The sequence below is a fragment of the Thunnus maccoyii genome, chromosome 13 (assembly GCF_910596095.1).
Source record: "Thunnus maccoyii chromosome 13, fThuMac1.1, whole genome shotgun sequence".
Taxonomy (NCBI): Eukaryota; Metazoa; Chordata; class Actinopteri; order Scombriformes; family Scombridae; genus Thunnus; species Thunnus maccoyii.
Window position 1 is genome coordinate 26,416,372 of NC_056545.1, and position 26,204 is coordinate 26,442,575.

The following is a 26,204-nucleotide window of genomic DNA, read 5'->3' on the forward strand; positions in this document are numbered from 1 at the left end:
TCAAACAGAATCAGAGCAGATTAGAGTGTTTCCTGGTTTATTCTCCTCTGCCCACTGCAGAGCCAAGAGCACTACCAGCATCTCCACTGAGTAGACTCCCAGATCATTTATAGTTCACTTTATTCCAACAACTTTCCTGTCTGGAACTGAAAAAGCAGCCCCAGTTGTCAGATGTTCTGGATGTTTTGAACCATCTATATATACTTGTGTGTACTGAGAGTAGTACTCTCTAACATAAACTGAAAATGTTGTTAACAGATCCACTTTCTCCTCTCTCTGCCTTCTTGAGCTCCAGCAGGTACGATGCTGTCTGCAGTGTTGCATGTGTTTTGGCTCAATTTATAGGCTAAACTCAGACTGGGCTATATAAAGATAATTTACATGTTACTGGTCTGTAGATCGTCTTGGTTTTCATTATGTAAGTCATGTTTACTTCATTTTACATTTTACCTGTTTTTTTTTTTTGTTGTTGTTGTTGTTTTTTTACAGATATATAAATACATTAGATAGAGACTGATGATTAAATTAATGATGGCATTAATTTGGGACATGATAAGGCCTGATGATGAAACAATTAGGCAAATTAATCAGTTAGTCTACCAACGGAACATTAATCACCAATAATTTTGATAATTTATTAATCATTAAAGTCATTTATCAAGCAAAAATGGGAAACATTTGCTAATTCCAGTTTATTAAATGGGTAAAATTTATTACATTTTATTAAATTATTTATTAAATTTGCTTCTTTTGTCTATTTTATATTGATTAATAAATTAAATATTATTATTAAATTGAATATTTTGGGTGGTGAAAAGATGTCACCTTGGGCTAAGTGTAAAAATAGATAATCAATAATGAAAATATTAATTAGCTGCACCCCAACCAAGGGTTTAAAGTGTCCTTAAGTTAGACCCTATGTGGGAGAAATGTTTTAGCTGTGGTTTTTACTAGATAGAACACATCAGATTTCATGTTAAGGAAATTGATGTGGGTCAAGTATACTGTTCCAGGCCAAGTAATTGGCAAGTGGATGAAATGACACACAATTATACTGTACTTATGATGGAGAAGGTCCCACATCCCAGGCCATGATATTATTCATAAGATCACTGTCTCAGCCAAGATATCAACAACACCAAATGATGGCATATATGTGGTAATAACGGGGTATCAGTTACCTGAAAATCTTTGGTTGCATAAATTCTGCTAAAACAACAGCACTATTGTGCACACCTCCATTTCTGCATTTTTGTAAACACCATGGCATCATGCTTTCACTTATGTGTTTGAATTTTATATATTAGGCCATGTCAAGTTTAACTTAGCTAATGGATGGTAAATACAGGTAAGATTACAGCAACCGTTACACAATAGAACAAAGATTTTTTTCCATCACTACAACATTTGCTGTAAGCTACATTGTCAATACACATATACTTTCTCTGCAAGAACATTTTATATGTAATGTCACATCTATAGGTAAAACACATACACATAACTTTACACTCCACCAAAAAGAAAGAAAAACATCAACAGTTTTTTACATAGTATTAAGGGGCCATACCAGTGTTTTGTTTTTGCTTTTTTAGTCATTTCAATTACTGCTGATCATTTTTTAAAGAAAGCAGTTCTCCAGATTTCTGAATGTGTTTCTGCTTCCATACAGCTGTTGGTTTCTATTAATCTAAGTACAATATGATCATTAGTGTATAGAGATTATGGGTTTTTAAGATGTGGATCAGTTTATTTCCTCTGAATTTTACAATGCAAAGTATTTCATCTGATTTAGATCTAAAGACTAAAGGTTTTACATCTCTAAATGTATAATACTGAACAAAATGACATTTTCATATCATACAGAAATGCACATTACAACATTTCTTTGTGATTTGCACAACTGACACAGGTACACCTTTATCTGATTTTCATTTTGCTTATTTTATCATCTCTTGGATTCCTTTATGAAGCCCTGGAATTAGATCCAGGCCAATATAATGATAATAATATGAGACAAGTTTCTGGTAAAGCTCAGTTTGAAGTCTCCTCAGTGGGCATATGATGTCATCAGAGTTGTTTGAGATGTTGTCTCTCACAAGGATGATATCTCATGAGTTTCTTCCTCCTGGTGAGATACAAACAAGAAAATATGGTAAAGATAGTGGTCATTGGAAAATTAATGAATGTCTTAACAGACTATGGAGTGTACTGTATGTAATAATGTATACATTTATATATAATTAATTAATTGTATATAATTATGAATAATTTATTTTTTACCTCACTGTCAGTGACATCTCTAGTAGGTGAGTCAGTCTGTTTCAACTTGTTGTAGCTGGTCTTATCCATGACTAGTAAGGAAAGAAAATGTCCTCCTTCCTTCACAAGCATAATCACATCTTCCAGACATTTATCCTCCACTTTTTGTCCATTGACCTCCATCACCACATCACCCACAAGTAGTCCTGCTCTCTGCCCTGCGCCCCCAAAAGCCACCTGCAGGAAAATAAAAATATACCACCACATTTTACGAAAAAATAATTATATCCTAGACCACTCTCTTCTTGTTCTTTTTGCCTCAGTAACAAGGTAATGTTGACTAAGAGGAAAACTATATTTAATCCCCACCAGGCTGATGAAGGTCCCGCGACTCTGGGGGACACAGCCGAGGTTGAAACCAAAACCCAAAGGGCCTTTTTGGAGAGAACAGAGCCTGGGCTTGCACGAGTCATCCATGTCCTTCTTTAATGGCTGCTCTGCTGCACAGGCTGGTACACTGCTCTCATTTTCTTTCTCAGCATTCTCCCCACAGAAGATAAGAGGAGACAGACCCAACTGCGGAGAGAAAAATGTTTAAAAGAAGAGTAAACACTGATCCTTATCTGGATGTTTTACTTCATCTCTGCTTTCTATTGTAATGATAAAAAAAACAAAATAAAATTTGTGATGCGCAGCTGACACTCATATAAGCATTACATTACATAAAAGATTGTGTTTAGGAAAAAACACATAGCCAGTGATGCCAACCTGGGTGTAAAACTCTAGCCCCTGGGGAGCGATGGTGGTGAGAGAGACATGTTGTTTACTCTCTCTCACTCTGTTCACAACCTCCTCATGCTGTCGTGACTCCACTGACTCTCCATTGACCTCCAGCAGCAGCTCTCCGTCCAGCATACCTGCCCTCTCGGCTGGACTGCCGACGTCCACCTCTCGCAGCACATGAGCTTTTGTTCAAAAACGCACAGACATTTAAGTAAAAGACTAAAAGATAAAAAGCTTGTGTTTGGGTTTTGCACTCTATTTGTCCCCTCACCTATGCGTCCTGATGGCTCCTTTTCCAGCCGAAGGAGGAAGCCGTAGCCATTAGAGTTTCCCCCAGAGACCAGGTGGAGTTTTCTAGCTCTACAAGGCAGGTTATGTGGCACAGCCATGGTGGGCAGGATAGGCATCCTCTGTCGCATGTGCTCCTTCTCACTCTCACTGTCAATTACTAGGATGGTGATGTGATCGCCACATTTTTTCATCTACAGCAAAACATTAATTATTACTGTTATGCAAGGCTGGACATAATAACTTCAAATTTGTTGTACACTTGGCAGTTGCATCCATTGTTAAGTACACTTTTTGTAGGACATCTAAGTATAATAACTATTTTTTGTAAATGAGAAACATCAGTCAACCAAAAAGTAGTCTGACTTTACTTTTTTAAATGTTTGATAAAGGAAGCTCCAAAAATTTGGATTTGCTTCCTTATTATTCGTACGTCAAACCCTGTAACATTGAAACCATGATATACTTTACAAATGGATTATAAAAACCGGCTGCCTATGTACCATCCTGCTGAGTGCAGAGTGAGTGAGATCGGACACTGTTGCTCCGTTCATCCATACTAGGCGATCCCCCTTACAAACTCCTGCCTTTTCAGCTGCACCTCCTGTTACCAGGCTCACAGAGAAGTGGCCTTTCTCTCCTGGAGGGCAGAAACAGGAGGAGCAATTGAATCACATTGCACAGATTTCAACTCAGACATCTAATCTTGAACCTTGGACTTCTTATGATTACCAAGAGCAGTGTTACCTTCCACAGGTGTGAAGTTAATGCCCAGACCTGAGACAGGATCCCTGGTGATGTGACAGAGTCTGGGTGGTTTGCAGCTTTCGCCTTTGTGTGCTCTGACCAGACCTTGGAGGTCTTGACCTCGGGACAGAACCTGCTCATATTCCTCCCCGTCCAACACTAATAAACATAACTGGTGTCCACATAGCTTTATCCTCTTGGCCACCTGATTCATAAAAACATAAACATGGTAGTTTCATTTAGAAAACAACAATCCTTTCAAGAGGATTCTGTCAGTTTAAAATAATATTGGAAGCTCATCTTACCTGAGGGTGAGGAACATCATCAACATAGTAGTTGTTGACTTCCAGAAGCCTGTCTCCATCTTGAAGGCCGCTGCGCCCTGCCACCCCCCCTGAAACAACATTTCTGATTATGTGACCATGGCGCCCTCTTTCCACCCGCAGATGGAAGCCAAATGACTCCCCTTCCTCTCGTTTGAGCACACACAGACGAGGGCTGGGTGTCAAAACGGAGTCTGAGCAGGAAAAGAAAGAAAAGTGTTGTCAAACAGAGCAGAGTTTCCTCAGGGTCTGATATACAGAAGATAATTAGAAGTTTTTATGCAAGATACCGGCGTCGTCTGTGATGACCATCACTGGGTTGTCTATTCCCTCTTTAGGATTAAATGTAAATTTCCTTCAAAGAGAGATGAGAGACACTTTATGAAATTATTCAATCACAATCACATCACAATTTTTCGTGCCTATTAATTGCATAACTTCATCTGTGCTCCTCCTCATTATCAAAACCATTTATCTGTGCTTAGGAGGTCTTATCTTGGGCTCAAAGTCTTTAAGATTACTATGTTGCAAAAGTCAACATACACGTGCTAAGCTGATTTTTAAGCTGTATACACAGAACATTAATGTGATATAGGTTTGGGGTAACATGAACGCCGTAATTCTCTTTTTCAGGCCTAATGTCCAATTCTGTTCTGCATGTGTCTGATAAACTTAACATGATATTTTTATTAGTAGTTGTTGTAGTTGTAGCAGTATAGTATAGTATGTATAGTAGTATATTGTAGTATAGTAGCAGTGTTCATATATAAGTTTAGAAAGATGTGAAAAAGAGTGAAATAACAAGGTTTGAAGTTATGAACATTAATGCAAACAATTAGATGAAAAGCAGAACTTACTTTGTCAACCCTATGATTTCCACCAAACCTTGAAAAACAGAGATCGGATGAAGTCAATGGCTTAGCAGCATAAAATGCTATGAAATTCCATACAGGTATATATACACTTTCCATACACATTTAGCAAAATATGTGATATAGTTTCCATGTTAGTAATCAATCGAATTTGATAACACACACCCTAGATTACATTTTGCAATCACAGTTTTCGTTATGATATATAAATTTGAACTTACAGCTCTGTGTGGTTCTGTCCCTTAAACTACGAGGCATCAGTTCAACAGCAAGACTGGTGTTTGAGCCATGGATGACATATCTGCTGACTATAAGTATCAGCTGAGGCACCATAAAACAGGGTTTGACTACATGTGATTATCTCTAGTCTTTGTCCTCTCTAAAAGGGGAGGGAATTTTAGAACATTAAAAACCTTGAAGTTTCATATTACTAAATTAATACCTGACAGATAGCAAAACTTGGCTGGTCTTGACACTCAAAGTCAATCAAACAGCATTTTTACATAAATCAACACTGTTTGTATGTCTACTGTGAGCAGCAACATTGAGTTGGATTATTGCATCAGGACAAATGAGATACTGACTGATATTTTGACAGAGAAAAACACATTCAGCCTTCAAGCAAAAAACATTGTGGTACACATTGTTCTTCCCCATGCGGCACATCTCTGTCATCATGCACTGAGCAAGCTTCAGTGAAGTGCACAATGTGTACTTGCTGTTTAAACAAAACCTACTGTCTGACATAATTCAGTGTTATCCAATATCCCAGTTGTCTTGCCTGTTGAAAATTCTTGAATCACTTGTCAATACTTAGTTGAAGGCATTGCTCTCAGGGTCCTGCACCCTAAGTCAACATCAGTCTGGTTTTAGACAAATCGTGGCATCATCTCCGCCATTTCTACAGTCTTGAATGATTTAATTGCTGGTTATACAATAAGAAACACTGTGCCTCTGTATTTACAGATTTAGAAAAGCCTATTATACAGCTGATCATTCTTTACTCTTACAAATATTATTCTTGGCTGGTGTGGGAACGGTTGTCTGTAACTGGTTTAACAACATCAGACTGTCATCAGTTGTTGGCAAAATCAAATCTGAGTTCCTGACAGCTAAAGGTGTGCAGCAGGGATTCATTTTGGGACCTGTCCTGATCTCCATTCATGTAAATTGAGGTTATCTCTTCTGTGTCTAAGTGTAAAACTAATCTTTACACACACTATACTGTTTTACTGCGTTCTATCTAATTAGCCATAGAGAGATAACAACTCTCCTTAAGTGCACTGCAAGATGCATTTATTGGTCATAGATTAAAACTTCATGAAGATAAAAAAATATGCATAGATATACATTACAGTATCTCCACTCTGACTGGGCTTAATATTGAGAGGGTCACAGAAAGTACATATCTTGGCAGACCCAGCCCAGAAATGTACATTTAAATATTGTGTAGTAGCTTGGTCTGTTGAGACATAATCTCAGCAGTTTTGTGACATAATAACCAACAAAGTTATCCACAAAGTCTTTATTGGTAAATTGTCATATCATATCTCAACCTTGCTGTTCTGGCACCTTTAACCAGTTCCAGTGACTGGTTGATGCTCCTGGAGACTCAAACCAGAACTGATCAGGAAAAACAGCCTTTGCTGTAAGTTTATAGTTTCATGGAATAATCTGCAGTGTCACCTTGAATCAAAACAGTGCTACCTCCTTGTTATTTTGTGTCTATTATTAACAGGATGCTGCTGTAAAAAGCTCAGTCTTACTACCCTGTATAGGTAAAGGTTAAATAAAAATAAAGTGAATTTATCATTTATTCGTGGTTATTTATCTCTCCATAGTGGCCATGAGGAGGCATGAAAATGTCTGCAGATGACACACTGTAACTGTCACTGTCCTCTAAGTTGTAACACTGCTTATCTGTTTGGTTCATCATGTCAGTGACACTGAGTCCTTGTTTCTCTAACACAGTGTAAAATAAAAACAAACTCAGCCTGTTAAAGCACTTTCCTGTCTTTTATGAACCTTCATCTGTTTGATTAATTATAGATAAATGTGAATGTAACTCATTGGTATGATAATGTAACCTTCAGAAATCCATCTATCACATCAAATCTAGGTGGCTAAGCAGCCCCTCACCTGAATAGCTTATACCACGGGCACTTTGGCTGCTAATGGGTCACTGTTTGCTTTTCCCCACCATAAAGCTTCTTTTTAATGTTCTAGGACATAGTGACCCTCCACATACACACAAAGACAACAGGGTCTGTTGAATATTGATAATTGGCCTTCTTACTCTGTACAGATAAGGATGCTGAGTTGTGACTGATCACAATTTGAAAATATAATTTTCTTTTTTTTTCTTAGACGCACTATGCCACCAGTTGTGTTCCATTTGTTCAAATTATAAATGTCATGTCAAGTGTTTAAAATGTATGTATTTCATTTAACATATTGACTTTATTTTTGTTAAATTTAGATGCGACATTCCATCTAAATTTGATCCTACATGCAGCACAGCTGAATGGCACAGGAATAAGAAATACATAGAAAGTTCAATTTTTTTTTTTAAATATAGAAATATATCAAAAATATACTGAACAACAGGAGAACTTGGATGAGACAGCTGGAAAACAAAAATAGGAAATAACATTAGTTTTAAATGTACCTGTATTTGATCTCATGTTGTGTCTCTTTCCCATCAGGTCAGCAGTCAGCCACACAGAGGGGTGTAACAGTGAGAGTATTGTACGTCCAAACATTTATTCGGACCACAGAGAGACTCCTCCCCTCGGACACCAGGCTTAATGTTTAATCTGTGTGTGAAATTTTGAGCGCACATACCTACTTTGAATGTGTGTTGAACTGTTGACTGAAAGTACAAAACACACACTCCTGTTCTGTCTAAATGAATGACTTTGCACTTTCATTTTGTTATGGAAAATTAGCTTGTTATGTGTGTGTCTCTGTGTACAAATGGATGTGTGCTGTATCTGTTCCCATGAGAATCACATCCAAGACTGACGAAGTGTCAAGGCCAAAGCTTAGTGACAAGTTGCACAAACAGACCAACATTCCAATAAAAATAACAGAGTCGTGATTTATAGCACAGATAGTGTCGCAGCAGAAGAAATGGAGCTGATGCACATAATTGACTGTATGTACAGTAAAAAAAATAGGATGAATGAGCATCATGCAAAATCACAAAAATAATAATGGTCATATTTGACATGAAGGTTTCCAGGAGGTCATACAACACTGCAAGCTATTAACTAGATACTAGATAACTAGATATTAACTAGATTTTGTTATGAACATTTCACTATATTTTTAAGGCACTTATAAAGTAAGCTAATTGCACTGCTTCTTTAATAGAAAGGTAAAAAGAACCAGCATTTAACAGATAGAAGAAAAGAAAAGAAAAGTGATGACTTCCTGCATCTTTAATGTTCGTTCGTGATCACCAAATTTCAGATATAATAAGTCAAAACACACAACTCCAATATCCTTTTCTGGATGCTTAAACCTCAAAACAGACCAAACAACAAACCATTAACAGGACAGCACTCCAATCAAGTCATATGTATTTTTTATGTGCTGACATTCCTGATATATGGCATATTTTTAACATGCAGACTTGGCAACTACCAGAGTCTAGAGGTCATTACTCATTAAGAATTTCTGACAATGTATGAGTTGTATTGACCCCAAACCATAAACTGCCCCTTCCACTGCGCACACACATGCACATGGCATGACCGCTCACCTACTTTTGTGTCACCCATGAACTTAGATAGCCAGGCGTTGTGCATGTGTGTTTGAACAGAAAAGTGTTATGTGGGGAGGTGATACTTGTAATACAATAAGAGTTTTTTTTATGGAGTATTTTAATTGTTTCAATAGTTGTCCACCTTGCACTGTCAGTGTGCACATGAGTGTGCATCTGCATAGGTCCACATGTGGTAGCCCCAACACAAGCACACAACAGTGCAAAATGTGTCACATGCAGTAAATTATTTGATGTCCAAGAAAGAGAACTATTTTCAAATTCACATTACAGGTTATTTTGGATGACACTTAAACATGCACCTCTAATTGAGACATTTGGTTGCTGTCGTGTGATTTGCTTGAGTGGGTGGAAGTTTTGAACAAGGAGGTTGACTTTTTGAAGGCAGAGCATGCTGTTCATTCAGAACAAACTAGACACGCTAGTACAAAGCCAGACTGGAATCATCACTTTTGAGCATAACAAGCAGATGCTACTAGGAATGTACACATGGATTTGGTCACAAAGCCATAGAGAGAAGTTTGCCGGCAAAGTGCCAACTTTTGCAAGTACAAGGAATTAGATGTGCAACAGGGGGAACAGCATCACGTAAAGGATACAGAAATTGGAAAACTCTGTGAAATATGGACATAAATATCCCAGACTTCCCATGATGCACTGAGCTCCTCTCTCCTCCTCCCCCTCGCCATCTCATTAATGTACCATTAATGCATGTTACTAACTCGGCTTCTTCCCCAGAGTTTTTGTGCTTTCTCGTCTCGCAGGTTTCTGTGGATCATGGTTGTGGACTACCTGCTGCCGTGGTCCTGCTTGAGGCCTGCGCCTGTTATTATTATTAGTCATATTTCTGTTATAATTATTGTTATGTTATTGTTATTATTGATGTTACTGTGCTTCTCTGTGTGTCTCTCTCCCCTCTCCCCCTCCCTCCTTCTTTCTTTCTTAACCCAACCACTCAAGGCAGATGGCCGCCTACCTAGAGTCCGGTTCTGTTCAAGGTTTCCTCCTGTTAAAGGGGAGTTTTTCCTTGCCATTGTCGCCAAGTGCTCATGGGGGAATGTAGAGTCTTTATAATTAAAGAGTACAGTCTAGACCTGCTCTATGTGAAAAGTGCCCTGAGATAACTTCTGTTGTGATTGTCGCTATATAAATAAAATTGACTTGACTTGACTTGAAATATGGCACTGCAGGGAGTTTTAATAAACCTCTGCTGTTCCCCAACAATACTGTTTCTAGATCTCTTGAGTTTTCTAACTTTGTTTTTTACACAATATTTAATGAATTAAACATGCTGTTTGTGCAAACACGTCCACTTGAAAAGCTCAACAAAACTGTATCTAGTTTCAGTCAGCAATGTCAAAAAAGGTCCACTAGATGGCAACAAAATCCAAATAAAAAATCCTGTACTTAGTGTGGCATTTTTAATGAATTTGCATATAATATCAATTAAAAATTCTCAGGAACTTGTTGTCAGTCGGTTATACTGTAGTATTTATGGCAAGATAAGTCACTTACAAGCTCTAAATGTATGTCATTCATTGGGAAACCAGATTTGACCTCCCTACTGTAGTACTTGAATCCTGTTTTTTCAGTACACAGAGGTTTGCCATCTCCTACATATATTTAAGAAAAGTGCAAAGACAGCATCAGGCCCAAACTTCTTCTTGATCTAAGATCAAATTTATTTGTCACTCTGTAGACTAGTATGTGTGACCAGCATGACGAACCAGTGACAAACTAGTCTTCCTCCTGCTTGCAAGGAGCAAAGGCCCACGCACAGTCAATTAGTAACTTCCCCTCAACTGTTGTTCAAAGGTTAGGCCATAGTCTACTGCAAGCCATTGAGGAGTAGTTGTTAAAATAAAATGAAAATTTGGTGTCTCAAGATGATTTGTCTGAACATTATTTTGGATCTTATATTTCATTTAGCATCAAAGTGTGCTAGACAGACAAAGGATTGTTATAGTTGTAACATTACCAAGTGACCGTGAAAGAGAGAACTGAGTGAACCTGCTAAATGAGACAAGACTCACATGGTGTGTTATTGCCTTTTAATGCATCTGATGAAGTCATTAATTTACTGTAATAAAACACTCTGTGAAGAGAAGCTTCCAGGACTAATAATAACACATGATATTCACACTTAGCGAGATAAAGTCAGAATTACAGACAAAAAGAGACTGACAAATAACAGAAAGATGTTTGTGTCATATGTCTTATTAAGGTGGATCAGGGAGGAACAGTGGAGAGAGAGAAAGAGAAAGAAAGAATCAATCTTGGTTCCACTGTTACACTTTGACCCATCAGTTTATGTGACCTGCCCTGATATTCTTACCCAAACACTAACCATCTCACTCCTCAAACCTAAACCTAATCAACCCAACCAACACTGCAGGTCACAGAATCTGATGATACGCTGTCTCACCGGATCCAAGTGTCAGTCTCTCTCAGTCCTCCCTGATGGGATCCTCCCAGCCGCTGGAAGACACAGAGCTCCCATCTGTGCCTAAATTCTTGCCAAAGCACTGGAGTGCACTAACGGTCAAAAATCTGTAAAGGAGACAGTTACCTTTTTGTAAGCTTCATCTCATTTGCTAAACATATCCCGGTCCAGGCGTGACTGCTCATCTGTCGGCCTCAATTGACTCTTCCTGGTGGTGCAGGGGATGAGCTACGGTAAATGGAGATGGGGACATCTTGTTGGAGAGTTTATAAGGAAAGACAAGGGCAAAGGGTTCACAGCTACCAGGGCTGCTCTTCATTTTGCACAGAGCCTGAGGCTAATCTCAGCCTCAGCGGGCCTGTGTGAGATCCTTGCAGAGAGTCCGAAGGCCACTCTTTTATCGTGACACACATGGCTTCTCTGTGAGTGTCTGTGTCTTGTGTTTCCTCAGTCGGTGAATCCATGGCAACAGCAGCGTGAATGGTCTATTCAGGTCGGCCTCCACTATACCCGCTGCCTCTGAAACTATAGATCAGCAAACAAATTGCATAGCTGGTTTCATCCACCCACATGATAAGTAGCTGTTATTTTATTATACATGATTGCTATTTTTCTTATTTATTTATTCTCAGGGAAAGAAGATGTAATTGTCTCCTGTGAAACTCTTTCATTCATCATCTGGAGTGCAAAACAAATCAGAAATCCAAATATTGCATTTTTATGGGGTTTATTCACATAAACATTTGTGTTGTAATAATCAAGCCTTTTAGATGTAGCAGCCTCTATTTTTGTACATGATAAACAAGATGTAACAGATAAACAAAGGGGTTTTAAACAAATTCAATAACATGTAGAATTCTGTAACCTGAATTTTGCTTAGTCAACATATGCAGAAAATCTTTCTTGACCGTCTCTGTAAATTATATACCCTACCCCCAACACTTCCCCTTAACATTTGATTGTGAAATGTTTCAGTCTTTTTTTCTTTTTCTTTTTCTTTTTTTTTTTGTGAGTAGGTTTGACCAGAGCGTCCGTCTGGATGAATCACAGTCCAGATGTTGTCTAAGGACTCTGATGCTCTTAGTAGAATACATTATTATGATGCCAATGAAATTAGCAAACAACATTTCAGGCCCAGCATAACATAACTTGAAATTTAATGTGAATGAACTTTATTTGTTGCCTGACAACTAATCAGCAATAAGATTATCTCTATGTATATGGACACTTGTCATTTGGAAAAGCAGCTGGTGGGAATGAGTCCTATGATGTTATGATGTTGGAGCTTATCCATCAAAAATTGAAGATGGATGTTGTGGACTTCTGGAATAAATTCTGTGTTGACACCTGATGTACTTGTTCATGTCATTTATGTTCAAAACACTGTTTAGAGTAGATTTTGACTTTTTGGATTTTGATTTTTTAAACATGGCAATTGCCTTATTTTCAATATTATTATTTGGTAGATATTAACACAATAAAAAATTGTGTAAAATTGGCAATCTGGTTTGCAGTGTTACTTTCTTATATCTCCCCCAACTTTTATATAGGAAAACAACAATAATCTTGTCAGATGACAGTCGTTTGGACAAATTATCTATTAAATAAGGGCCTATGGGCTGAAGTGTCTGTATATTAGGGTACCTTTGCAATGAAATGTTTGGGGATCTTGTATGCAATCCTTGGACATCGCAATGTGTGACTGACCAAAACTTCTTACTAATTTTCCTGCAACCATGCACGCTATTCTGCAGAAGCCATATTTGCTAGCTCAGCAATATGACATCTCTGCTAAAGGGTCATAATGCTTTCCCAGCATTCAGTTTTAGATTGAGCAACAAGGTTACTCCTGCCAACGGAAACTGTGGATGTAAAAAAGGGAAATGATGACTTGGATTCACACTCCACCCGACAGATGTTGCATAATGCTGACCAAAACGGATTAAATCTGCTTATATACGTTAATGAAGATTTTATGATTTCATACGATTATCATTTCTCAGATTGTATTGACAAAATTACATTTGAGAGCAAGTTGTTTCTTACATTTGAAAAAAATGGTGTAAGAAGGATGATTTCATTTTAATCATATTTAGCTTTGCTTGCAAGCTTTGAAATGGCACCTGCTTATCTACTTACGTCACGAGGACGGTAGTAATAAAAGCTGCAGTACATCAGTAAAGATACACTAACGCACACATACCGCTTGAACATATTTCTATACATTCATACGGGTTTTCATTGGCATTGACTGCAGTGTGGGTGAAAGTTCATTCATTTAAAGTGGAACCGTGCAGACTACACTGCATATTTAATAATAATAGTAATCGTAATAATAATAATAATAATAATAATAATAATAATAATAATAATAATAATAATAATAATAATAATAGTAAGAGTTAAGGTGAAAAAGATGAAAAAAGCCTTCCTGAATACAAGGGTTTTTAGGCCTTCAAAAAAAAAAAAAAGAGTCTAGGGTCTGTGTTGTCCTCAGATGGTTATTTTATTTACCACTAATGTCTAGTGAAAAGCAAAGAAATCAAGGTGACTTATGATTATACGATGATATTGAATGCGAGGCGACTGTGAGCATATCATTTAAATACAATAAATGTTGAATAGCTGATTGAGTAGCCTGCAAGAAAAAAGTTGAATTTCTGACTTGAGTTGAGAGCGATCTGATTGGCTGAGAGGAACAAGTGTACAATACGTAAGTCTGACGTTATTTTACAAAGACGAATGATGTGGCAAAAATCAAAGGGCGAATGGAAAGAAAGTAGTTCCAGGTTTACATTTTGTTCGTATTTATTTTTATGTTGAGGTCTAGTGTCACTGTTTGGTATTGCAAAGACAATATTAAATCCTGTGAATAGAACAGTGAAATAGTGATTATACATGTCTTAATGTACTATCAAAGAAGTGTGACTACGTATTCATCCGCCTTGTTGAGTGCACTTCCATTTCCGGGATGTTTTCTCCGCTGACCAACCTCCACCGCCATTGCAGGTCCGGGGAGTCGGTGTAGTGGCAGTCAGTCGTTAGCCAGGGGGAAAGCCCGCAAGGTAACAGTCAAGGGACGAATATAAAAGCAACATCACACCGACAGCACGTTTTAAAACTAGGCTTTGAGTTAATTCATTTGGACTTTAGACTAGAGACTCCCTGGCTGTCCGGCTCGGACCTGAGAGAAGAAGCCGTAGTTTGTTAGCATCAGAAGAAACCGGAGGAGAGTCAGAGAGAGAGGAACCGCCATGGCTCAGATCCTGCCTATTCGCTTTCAGGAGCACCTGCAGGTATGTGGTTGAATGAATGGTTTAATCGTTGGGTAAAGTTCCATGAGATTTCCCAGTGGCGTCAAGAGACTTTCTTAACACAAAGTAAAAGATTGCTAACAAAGCTAAATTAGCAGTTGCGAGCTAGGCTAGCTAGCTAGCCTGGCAGGGTGGATGACGTTTATCTTAGTTAGCATCTAGCCGTCTTGCTAACACTCTTGACAAGCCACCCTTGTTCGTGATATAGTGTTAAATCGCGAAAGATAGAAGATACATAAGTTATGCCGTTAAGTCATAACCAGAAACGTCGTGTTAAGCTAAGCCTTATATAAGTTTCCTATAAGAAACATTATCAGATAAAGTGTTCGTTTTCTCGGAGTAAGATTACAGACTGCTAACTTACAGCTACTGTTCACTGTCAATGCCGCGGTAAGTATGATTGTAAGAACAACTATTCATTTAATAGGTGTTCAGTATCTTTCTTACATCACCTGCCATTACATGGTAACGTGACAGTAACATAAAATTTGAAAAATATTTAACTTTTACTGTTATAACGTATTCATGTGCGTTGATATGCCCTAAAATATGAATCGTCTTATTACTTCAAAGGTGATTATCCGATCACAGGAGGATATCACGTTGGCTAGTTGTAGAAATGGTCATGTGGTGTGTGTGTTGACTTGTCAAATAGCTATCCATGTTGAATGACCAAAGTTTTATTGAGGGTCAAACATTTACTGAGAATTAATGTGGGTTTCTGTTGTGTCTTGAGGCGAACTTTCCCCTCGATATGGCGGTAATACAGCTGGTATTACCCATCTTTGTGATATTAAAAGAAACAAACAGGTGTTTTCCTTTATTATGCAGCCCTATCCCTAATTTAAATGGCCACACCTTTACTATAACCCCAATAAAACTGCCAGCTGGTTCGGGTTGAGGAAGCAGAAACATTCATGCCCCTCCAAGCTTGTGGATCCAGTCTGGAGTGCTGACTTTCAAGCTGTAATGAATAAATCATAGTGACTTTGGTGTTTCAGTCAAGCTTCAAATGAGAAATGTGATCTGCCTACCTCTTGGCTTCAAGAAAATCATTTGTTTATTCAAGCTTTTTATTTTTTTTCTAACCTGGCCTGAACATTGCTTTGGGCCTAAATGTAATCAATTTATTTGTGATCCAGGCTGTTCTTAATGGTTCTCTAGTTTTCCTTAATTTCTGAGAGACTCTGTCTCTCTTCTGCACTTAGTAATGATAACAGTGTTTTGACTGATCCCCAAAGAGATCGGAGGTCAGGGTCAGTACCATTGGAGTAGATTGTGACTTTCGGCATCTTGTCCAGTAACAGTTCAGTAGAGTGGAAGTTTGAACCCAGGTCACCTGGTCTTATTGTTTTTTCCTGCTGTTCAGAAACTATTACCCTTCTGATAGATCTTGTGAGAAAAGCATGGTATTGTTCTTGTTCTAAGCAGGTGTATGCTGTAGACTTTTTTTTTCAGACTTTTATTTGCCGTTCATGATGTTAAAACGAGAGATGAGTAACAGTTCCTCGGAAATTCATTAAAGTCACAGTGCAGTACAGCATCTGTGTTATTGCTATCTTAGTTCCTGTGACAGTAATTGATGAGTTAATATATAGGCCTACCACAAGAGATTGTATGGAGGTTGAGCTTCACAAAACTCTGCAAATGTCTTTTGTGCATACAGTTACATGAAATGATTATGGAATGATTTTGGACTCCTTTGTTAAGTCCTCATTACAGGAGTGGGAGTGAAAATAGAGAGCAATCCAGAAGTGATGAATTACTGTTAATGCTGTGCATTAAAATTGAAGTAATATTTTATCTTTGACCAAGGGAAAGGCTTTTGAAATCATGTCCTGACACTATATCTTTGCAAGGAAATTGTACTGGTAGCTTTTAAATTGAAATGTAAGATTTCATGCATGAAACCAATATATTTCACATGAAACTTCAGACAGCTTCTTGTCATTCATACATGTTGATATGTTTTACTTTTGTGCATTTTTTTCATAATAATACAATAATTTATTGTACAGCACTGTAGTGCTCAGTGATAAGAACTGCCAAGCTGTGACTGAAGCATGCTTTCCCAGATTTGTGTCATTGGCTCGTCACAAGGTCATGTTGTGTGACTAATCAACTCCCAAGGGGTCTCCAGCAACTATCACTAATGCATGGCCTGCATATGTTGTTTCATGCATGTTTCACAGTATGCATCACTTGTGCAGATCATGCAGAATATTGGAGCTGGATGATATGACCTAAAATCTATATCAGGATAAATTGTTGCTTTACTTCACATTAGTGAAGTAAAGTGAAGTAAACTAGTGTTCTTTGTTGTGTTGGTTCATTTCTGATTGTCCTGAGGGCTTTGTCCATTAATCTTGATGCCTGTCAGTTTGTCAGGTACTATGAGATTCTGACCTGCTTCGTCACAAGAGCACCAGGGAAGCAGGAAGGAAGTTCTCGCAGCTCATTGGTACAATAGAGTCACATGACCCTGGAGAGACCAATCTGACATCAGCTCATGGTTTCTGCATTGGTGCTGTTATGATTTTTCACATAGCTATTATATCATGCAGGCTCAGCAAGGCAGGTTTGGATACAACAGTTTTTTCAACCAGCCATGTTTGATTCAGTATTTCTATGTAAATTATACCTGATTCATTTATTATTTTGATCACCCACCATATTGCAACTCTGCAAACAAGATATCAACAGAACCACTGTTTTTAATGTCCTCTTAACATGAAAGCTACTATGTCATCATTTTTGACCATATCATTATTTTCATCCTAACTATATTTTTAAAGTCATGCTTCAATAAAAAACAACAATTTGAGATACTTAAAACTTTACTCAAATAGATTGATAAGGTGAATTCAGAGCTTGGGTCTTGTCATTGAACAGATTATATTCTTTTAAGCTTTCTTTGGGGCAATTAGAGGTGACGCTGAGATTGTTTTGTGCATTTAGTTTCAAGAAAATCTCTCATTTGCACAAAGTCTTGTAATACAGCTGCATTACAGCTAATTCCTAGTTTGAAAACAGTCTGACAGGCTAGTATATGAAGGTGTCTTGAGAGCTTCATATTAATCAGTGTAATGGCAAGTCTTCCCTGAAGCTGTCCATCTATATGTGATTGTGAACAACTACAGAGAAGTATCTAGGGCTGGGTGATAACTTAAGTGTCTGTCATTTAATTGAACAAGTGGTAAAATTGTGATAAAACTCTCAAAGAAATATTATAGTTTTACACAAGTCTGTCACCACATGTGGATGAACATTAAATATGGTCAAATATGTCAAAATGAACATAATGCTAATGAGTAATTTTTTTGTATCCATCTTTTATCAAAACTGAAGCTCACATGGATGATTCTTACATTGACATTTTATACGGGATTTAGATTTTTCTGGAGCTAGTGGAAAGCTGATTTAAAGTCATAAAAGCATTTATCTCAGTCTTCTTCCTCCACCTCTCCCTCCTTCCTTGTGCCTTTGCAGTTGTGTGTCCTCTGTCATCCGGTCAACTTGCACAGCTTGCATTTTTATATATCATCCATTTATATAGTGTAGAGTAGACTCCAGAAAGAACCTTATTGCTCACATGTCTAGTAAAATGCTTTCTTAGCACCTCACACCTTTTCACACAGTGTAGTATATACACTCAGTTTGCCATACACTCCACTTTGTAAACTTTTCCTGAGAGTACGGATGTGTATTTTATCAGTACTGGTATCAATACTGGTACTGCTTGTGGATGTGTTGTACCAGTGCAGCCACAATATAATTGCACAATGTTAATGAGCACATCATCATTACGAAACAGTTTCAGGGAAAAATTATTTTAACAGTCAGCAAACATAAAATTATGTAAAGTTGAATGAATGAATGACATTCAACTACTAATAGCAGTGCCTACAGGCCAGGAGGTTATCTTTGTGTTATGGTTCTGACCAATCAGGGACTGGTATCAATTCATGACTGGTTCTGGATACTCATCTATTCCTGGAGGTTAGCGGTCTGTAATCTTTAATAATGGCTCTTGGATCTTGATGTAATGAAAACATGGTGCCCATTCTTTGTTGACAAAGGCTTGTCTTGCAAATTGTTATTTAGTATGCAGAGTTTGACAATCAAAGTTTCCTTTCCGGTGCCAAATTTCTGGTGCACTGTTGATGATTTGTGGGGGGAAAACAAAAATATTTAGTTTGTTGACTCAACAAAATATTTCACATACAAGTCCATAATGACATGTTGAAACACTGGTAATTTACTTTCTGTATATATATGGATGGTTTTGTAAGTATACACAATAATATGTCATGTTTACAAAATATCTCATCAGGGTAAACCAACTACAATACACTCACTAAGAAACATTTTGTTAAATATGTAATATGTAGGTCACATTTTGGAGGCAGGGGTCTGTTTGTCCAAATATTTGTCTATTTGTCAAGTGGGAACAGTGTCCCTAGATCCCAACAGTTACCTTTGTCAATGAAAAAGACCCCAGCTGTTAAAAAGAAAAAAAATCTCCTTAAAGACCATGTTTTGGAAGGTGAATGACCATGGTGCCATTATTTATGGAAACCACTGAGCAAATTTTACATATTTTGCCCAGAACACAAATATGAAGACAATAAAAAATATGTGTAGTTGGAAGTCATGTTCATTCAAATAAATGTTTGTGGTTTGAGAACAGACTGAGTTTCCGGGAAAAACTCTGATAAAGATGTGACTTCAAGTCTTGCAGAACTGACACGAAACACATATAATTCAGATTTCTTTTCAGTAGTATTTGATAGTAAATTCAATCTGTTCACGGTACTTACCATTACATCCCCACTGTTTGCCCGGAGGGAAGGGCATTCGTTTATTGTGTCAAGCTCTCTAAATATCACCCTGCAAGGTTTGCATATTGCACTTTGAACTGTGCTAGTATCTGACCAGCTGATATCTCGTGACAGCCTGGTGAGGATACAGATCTGCTGAACACTTGACATTCTGCAGTTATGTCGAAGTGTAAGATAATGCGTGCATTCGGGAGAAAAAGGAAACTGCAGTCCTAAAACCACCTCAGCAGAACTGGTCCGGAGTGGAGATGGATGGGCTCCAGAAATGCATGCATTCCTTCCTTCTTCCTCCACCCTCTCTTTATCTAACAGTAAAGGCACCCACTTGCTCCTCACCCCTGGGCTGGTCACATGTCCCCCACCAGTGTCACATGGTAGTGGAGGAGGCAGCACTGGGCAGGCCTGTTGTTTCAGTCCTGATAGACAATGGGTCCCTGGTTTCCTGTTGTGGAACACTGCAATGAAGTGCTGCAAGCCTCAGCACATTACATAGCACATCCTTCCCCGCTCTGCCTTGCACTATACATGTACTGGACAGATACAGGGATTTTTTCTGCTGAGCAAGATGCTGCTTTCCTTTGAAGGAAAGTGCATACAGGTTAAATCAACAGATGGGACTGTGGTTGTCAGGAATAGTTCAGATCTGCTTGCTGATTGCTTATCTCTGTAAGATTTCAGCAGCAACCATCAGCTTAATTATGAATTTTAATTAGATTTTACTTGGTTTGACATTGATTCCTTATGAGAGAGCGTAGTGTCTTCTGAGCTGTGTGACTGTCTACTGTGGATCAGTTCAGATGAGTAAGAACATCCCCTCTAGGGTTGATCTGTGAGATATTGGCATTGATTGCAAGGAAGCTATGAAGGTTCCACATGCTGAAGAAAAACACAAAGATGTTCAAATCATTTTACTCCAAAACAAATGTTACATATGTTCCACAGTTAAGTTGAAGTAATTTGTTGCCATTCCCGTAAATGATTCCAGACACCAGGAAACATTGTTTCGAGTTTATTAATAAATCTGGACAGATACCAGGGTGGTACTGCAATGAAATCAAGACTATCCCTGAAAGTACAGGCCAAAAAGATCTCTTGTCCCCACTTAAATTAGATGTGAGTGAACTCCATGTGGGGATGTTCATTGCACTTTCCCATTAGTTCTTATTCCCCGATGAGGCGATGAGATTTGCTTGGACTTTTCAGCTGATGTCTGTTGGTCCCTCTCTACAGTGCACTTGCTCACAGTATAAATGGAGCTGAGAATAGTCTTGCCGTATGATCCTCGCTCCTAGTCCATAGTATTGTTTCCACTGCCTATATTCAGCAGCCGTGCTGTGTTGAAGCAGCTGATTTCTATCTGTCATAGAATTTTTGAATGTTGTCAGGGCTGGGCTGGTTTAAAAAATTACGATACCAGTACCCTTAAAGTGATACCAATAACAATAGAGTAGTTCATTCGATACCTTTTTTTTCTACTTCATTTGATACCCATCATGTGAATGGAAGCATTCATTTGCTTATCAAATAGTTTGTTGACTCAACACAATATTTCACATGCAAGTCCATAATGACATAATGACACACTGTGCCACCACTCCTCCCCATCCAAATGGTTTTTACACAAATACATTTGAAAGTGCTCAAGTTATTGAAATATTTATTAAATAATGTACAAAACTGTGCAATGAAATATTGTCACCACATACGTATGGTTTGAAACTGCTGCAGTAGTGGGCCAATTGCACGTCATATTAAAGACCGCTTGTGGTGATTAGCTGCAAGCAAAATCATACAAATAGTCTTTTTTTTTTCTAGATCTGGGTACAAAAAGGATTGAATGCGGATATTGTTTGACTGGAGAAGTTTTGATACTACTTGGTACTGGGTTTTTTCAGTTGGTACCTTTTTAAAGGTATCGAGTACCGATGCCCAGCCCCAGTTGTTGTACATAAATATCAGCTAGAACACTCTTGATCATAAATTGTGTCATATGTCAGCTTATTTTTACAAGCAGGAGATCATTATGTCACCTTGATTGACAGGTGAAACTGCAGTAAATCCTCAATGAAACCAATAAGTTAGCAATAAATGGCACTCATTTCCTGACATTATCTTGATAAATGTACAGTGCACCTAGTCAGCTGTCTTCCTTCCTGGTTGACATTAACCTCGGAGGTGTCAATGAGGGCCACGTTATTTTATTTATTTGCATGACAGTTTAAAAATAATTGCCTTGCAGAGACACTAATTTGGGACATGCCATACTATAATGTCATGTCATGGAAGACACAGGGAAGGGTTTGCCCACTGAAAGTGATTAGAATAGAGTGAAGCGGGGAGGTGGAGTTAATGGTTTGTCAGGAGACTAATGATAGTAATGCATGGTGTGATAAGTGTAATCCTGATTCACTATGTCTCCTCCTGGCAAGTTGTTGCTGCCCATGCCCTAATTTCCACAATGGCCATTTTCTTTCTCTATCTATTAAGAAAACTTTTTAACACATGCTTTCTTCCATGTTTTCAAGGTATCAGATCATGTTATCATTAGCAGCTCCACTCTAAACTGCTGACCTTATTCAACAGATTAGATTGTTGAATATGCTAGAGTAGACTTGATGCTCTCTCTCCCCCCTCAGATTGCTGTATAGTCTCTCCTGTGCTCTCATCTTGCTGCCATGTTGTTTGCTGTCAAATTGCAGCTATATATCTATTTATTGATTCAAAGGTTTTGGGCTAGCATCTACCCAACTAAGCTTGTGCTAACAGCGAAGCTAAAAGCAGAAGCACTAGGCCAGGGCAGGCAGGGTTAAATGACTAAATGATTTTCCACATTGGTTGTAGTTCCACTGGTTTGACCTGCTTTTACCCAAATTCCTGCTCATTGATGTCACAGCAGCGTTAGCCCACAGCAGTGTTTTACTATAAGGTTTCCACAGCAAACCAGTCTGACAGACCAAACTGAGGTGTGGTCTGTCTTCCAGCAGTGCAACAGCTGTCTGTGTTTGTTGCTCTTTATTCCAAGAGACTGAGGTAACATATTCATTGTGATTAGGACATGCTGCTCTTTCCTGTTTTACAAATGCTTTTCATTGTGAATGAAAGGGCTTCCTGCTGGTCCTAGAATAGATGGCAGATGGTAGAGAGACAGAAAGTGACAGACAGAGAGCACGTAAATCTGTCTAGAAAACTATTGTGTAATAACAGAGGATAACCCTCCTCCTCTACCAGACCTCAGTCTGGTTTACACAGATTAGAGAGTCAGTTAATTTACAGTCTTAGATCTCAGCATGGGATACTCTGATGTTTTTACAAAAGAAGAGTGTCCTTGTGGTTTGAATCTATGTTCAGCAAGTCCATTTCAAGGGAGATGGCAGCTTTTATAATGTTCTGATAAAGGAAACTGTTGCTAGTTATTATTGAGGACAGATTTATTCAGGGTCTAAAGTATATTCTCACATGGGCTATTTCCCTTTGTCTGGTGTTTGAATAAATGTTGCCTTAGTAAACAAGGCTTCTGTGCTGGACAATGGCAGCGATAACAGACATGGAGGCTACATCATCAGCTACTGAATGATGTCACCCTCTACAGTAATACAAAACATTAAACACTGTGGCAGAAGCTTGTTTCACACTAGTTTTCAGTTCTTTCCTTCTAGCTGCTAGTAACACTTGTTCTGTAAGGTCCTTTATCACAATGTCATTGAGAGGGAACCAGGTTACGCACAAGTGAAGAATGTGGGTGGGGCAGAGCTGGGGGGAGGGTGTGTTCTGTCATTGATAAAAGGTGTTCCCATTTCGTTGAGCAATTCCTGGAACTGTGGTTTGTGTTTGCTGATTAGGACCCAACCAAGGCAAATTGTTGACAGTGGAGCCACTAGCTGTCAGAAAAGGCCCCCATCTACTGTTGCCTTTTTATCATTAGTAAGCCTTGAAATGAACACTTGTGACTAAATATGGGTAAATTGTGGCTGTAGCTGTTCATCCTGATAGGCATTTTGGCAAGGATTCAATTTGTGTTCACAAAACTACCCTTGAAATTTTAAATTAGGGGACCCCAAATTATGAAACTGCTAATCTGTTTGGTAGAGTAAAGCAGTCATTTCAGGTCTGTGGCATATGGAAGTTATGTCACAACCAAGATGCAAATAATTGACCACATAAAAAGATTTATCTATACAACCACTGTTTCAAGTTTGGTCAGAGAATAGCAGTCCAAATAGCTTCAGGTAATTGTATGACATTCATACAGCTGTGGTATGTGTTGCTGTTAGGTTGCAACAGTAGGGGAAGTTGCAACAACGAAACATGGCCTATGGGAAATGTTTTTGATAGTTTCATTTCCTTCATGTTTACTTCAGTGTTTCCAATTACAACTGGTTATTAGAAAGATTTGAAATTGTGTTTGCTTAATGATTACATTTGTCATGTTATTGTTAAAATGTGGTGTGCAGTGGTTTCATTTAAGTTGTAACCTTGATACTTGGGCATGTGTACCAGAGTCTTGACACTCCTGCACAGAGCTGTTTTGGCAGGGCCATCTGGTGCGGCTGCCCTCAGTAGGTAGTGCTGTGTCAGGGTTTGTGTGAGGCAGGCAGGATGCCCTGTTCCTAGCCTTGGCAGTAAGCTGGGCTGCAGAGCTTGCTGGTGTTATGTGCCGCAAAGCAGTTCACCTATAGCCTCAAGCTTTTGATTTTATGCAGGTATCGTTTCACTACGGAGATAACGGAGCACATCTTTACAATAGTGTTACATTTAGTCAGTGTTTTGGGTCTCTTGTTTGTCATTCTGACAGCAGCAACACTACAGGGTAACCAGGGTAACCCACATCCATGAGGTAACTTAACCAGGCTACCTTGGCTAAGCTAGCTAGCATACATTCATGAGCATGCTAACAGCTAAGTGGTGCACTGCCAAAACGTTTTGAGTGGAACTTTCATGTTCCCCATGTTGGGGTAAGTGGATGATTAAACTATTTTAACAGCAATTGTTTGTGTCACGGAGCATACCAAACTGAGGAAAGTCACGTAGTGAACCAAACATCGTGCACCAAATGGTTTGGGATGAATACACGTATAGTTACACACCTATTGATAAGCTGTCGGTAGTCAGGCTGCAGTGAGAATTCAGTGTTGTGTAATGTGGTTGTAGTTTCCTCTTTGGCCCATGCTTTGAAAACTTGGCGCACAAGTAACTCTCCGCTCAGCTTCAAACCGTTATGACCAGTCCACAGCTCCATGTGTCTAAAGAGCTGCTGTTCAATGTCAGGCATGGTGACCTCATTGGCTGGCTGTGGTAATGTGGTGCAGCTGAGCAGAGAGTCAAAGCCTTATTATTGGACACTATTGTGTGTTATTTGGCCAGCACCAGGCATTTTAATTAATTTGATTGGTCAAAATCATTAACTGTACAAATGTTTACATGGTAACAGGGGCTCTCGAACCCCCTGACACTCACTGCAACACTTGAAAGTCACTTCCTGCTTTCTGACAGGTATTGTTTATTTCTCCCCACTTCATTTTGCTACATGGTTAACCTGGCATCTCTTAGAAAATACTGCAGTAGTTTGCAGTGAAACTGAAATAAACTAGAACTACCACTTCTCAAATGGCTACCTGGAGATGAGATTGAAGCAGGAAGAATGTGATCTCCATGTTGTAAATTTTTTTTTGCAAAATATATCTTATTTAATTGTAGCTGTTTGCAGTCCATTTCTGTTCAACCTAACGTGCCGCCTGCTTTTTCCTACTCTCTTAGCTCCAAAACCTGGGGATCAATCCGGCCAACATAGGCTTCAGCACCCTAACCATGGAGTCGGATAAGTTCATCTGTATCCGGGAGAAGGTTGGCGAGCAGACTCAGGTGGTGATCATTGACATGGCTGACCCCAATACACCTATTCGCAGGCCCATCTCAGCCGACAGCGCCATCATGAATCCAGCCAGCAAGGTCATTGCACTAAAAGGTATGGCAGTGTATTGGCATTGCAGAGGCCACATTTCTCTAAATCAGTGTAGGAATTACCTGAGAGAAAGGGAGCTGCCCTGACAGGTTGTAAGAACACATTATATTACCTCATTGTTATATTTTAACTAAGGGGCCTGCAGCATTCAGCTTTGACATGTTTGTTCAGTATAGCAGCATTATCCATTTAATAATTAAAAGTATTTATAAATTATTTTCATCTATTTATGTCCATACACATCCAGCTACTTTAGTTTTCCGCTGTGAAGTAGTTTTTATTGGCCAACATGTATATTTTTTCCAAACATTTGTCCTGTAAATATTCAAAATAGCATATTTTTATTCTTTTTGTCCAGCATCCATGATTGCTTTGACTTTTTTGTTGTTTTTGTTTTTGTCTTTTCTATGTTCTTTTTTTTTCTTTACTGCTTTCTTATGTGTTTGCAGACGGTGAGTTGAAATTTAACTACTTCATTGTGAAAGTGAAATCCTGTTTTCAAGACAGTATTTATGAGCAAAATGCACAGTTCCAAAATTATCCCATTCAGTATTGCCCTCTTTAGTAAACATATATAAAACATTGTGA

The 26,204-nt window shown here is 38.5% G+C and overlaps 2 protein-coding genes across 3 annotated transcripts in view; one reads left to right on the top strand and one right to left on the bottom strand.

Moving 5' to 3' along the window:
• Window positions 1-808: 808 nt before the first annotated feature.
• Window positions 809-7,996, bottom strand: pdzd3b (PDZ domain containing 3b). The gene is made up of 11 exons (XM_042430206.1): window positions 7,941-7,996; window positions 5,258-5,285; window positions 4,691-4,755; window positions 4,383-4,594; window positions 4,078-4,282; window positions 3,834-3,970; window positions 3,314-3,524; window positions 3,028-3,224; window positions 2,629-2,835; window positions 2,281-2,496; window positions 809-2,125 (listed from the first exon to the last, which is right to left on the bottom strand). The coding sequence occupies exons 1-11, from the start codon at window positions 7,972-7,974 to the stop codon at window positions 2,093-2,095; spliced, it is 1,545 nt and encodes a 514-aa protein (XP_042286140.1). The 5' UTR covers window positions 7,975-7,996; the 3' UTR covers window positions 809-2,092.
• Window positions 7,997-14,465: 6,469 nt separating this feature from the next.
• Window positions 14,466-26,204, top strand: part of cltca (clathrin, heavy chain a (Hc)) — a 32,899-nt gene continuing 21,160 nt past the window's right edge. Inside the window, exons 1-3 of one of the 2 annotated variants that reach the window (XM_042431459.1) lie at window positions 14,466-14,798; window positions 25,412-25,619; window positions 26,066-26,068. In XM_042431459.1, the coding sequence (XP_042287393.1) occupies window positions 14,757-14,798; window positions 25,412-25,619; window positions 26,066-26,068 (253 nt within the window). In that variant the 5' untranslated portion in view covers window positions 14,466-14,756. The remainder of the gene's footprint in view (window positions 14,799-25,411; window positions 25,620-26,065; window positions 26,069-26,204) is intronic. The other variant, XM_042431460.1, reaches the window with a different exon arrangement.

Excerpts from the sequence above, each read along its gene's own strand:
- pdzd3b (XM_042430206.1), bottom strand. The coding sequence starts at position 7,974 with ATGGGAAAGAGACACAACATGAGATCAAATACAG. Across the intron at positions 3,525-3,833 it reads ACTCTGCACTCAGCAGGATG|ATGAAAAAATGTGGCGATCA; the intron begins GTACATAGGCAG and ends GTTTTGCTGTAG. Across the intron at positions 2,836-3,027 it reads GGCTAGAGTTTTACACCCAG|TTGGGTCTGTCTCCTCTTAT; the intron begins GTTGGCATCACT and ends TTCTCTCCGCAG.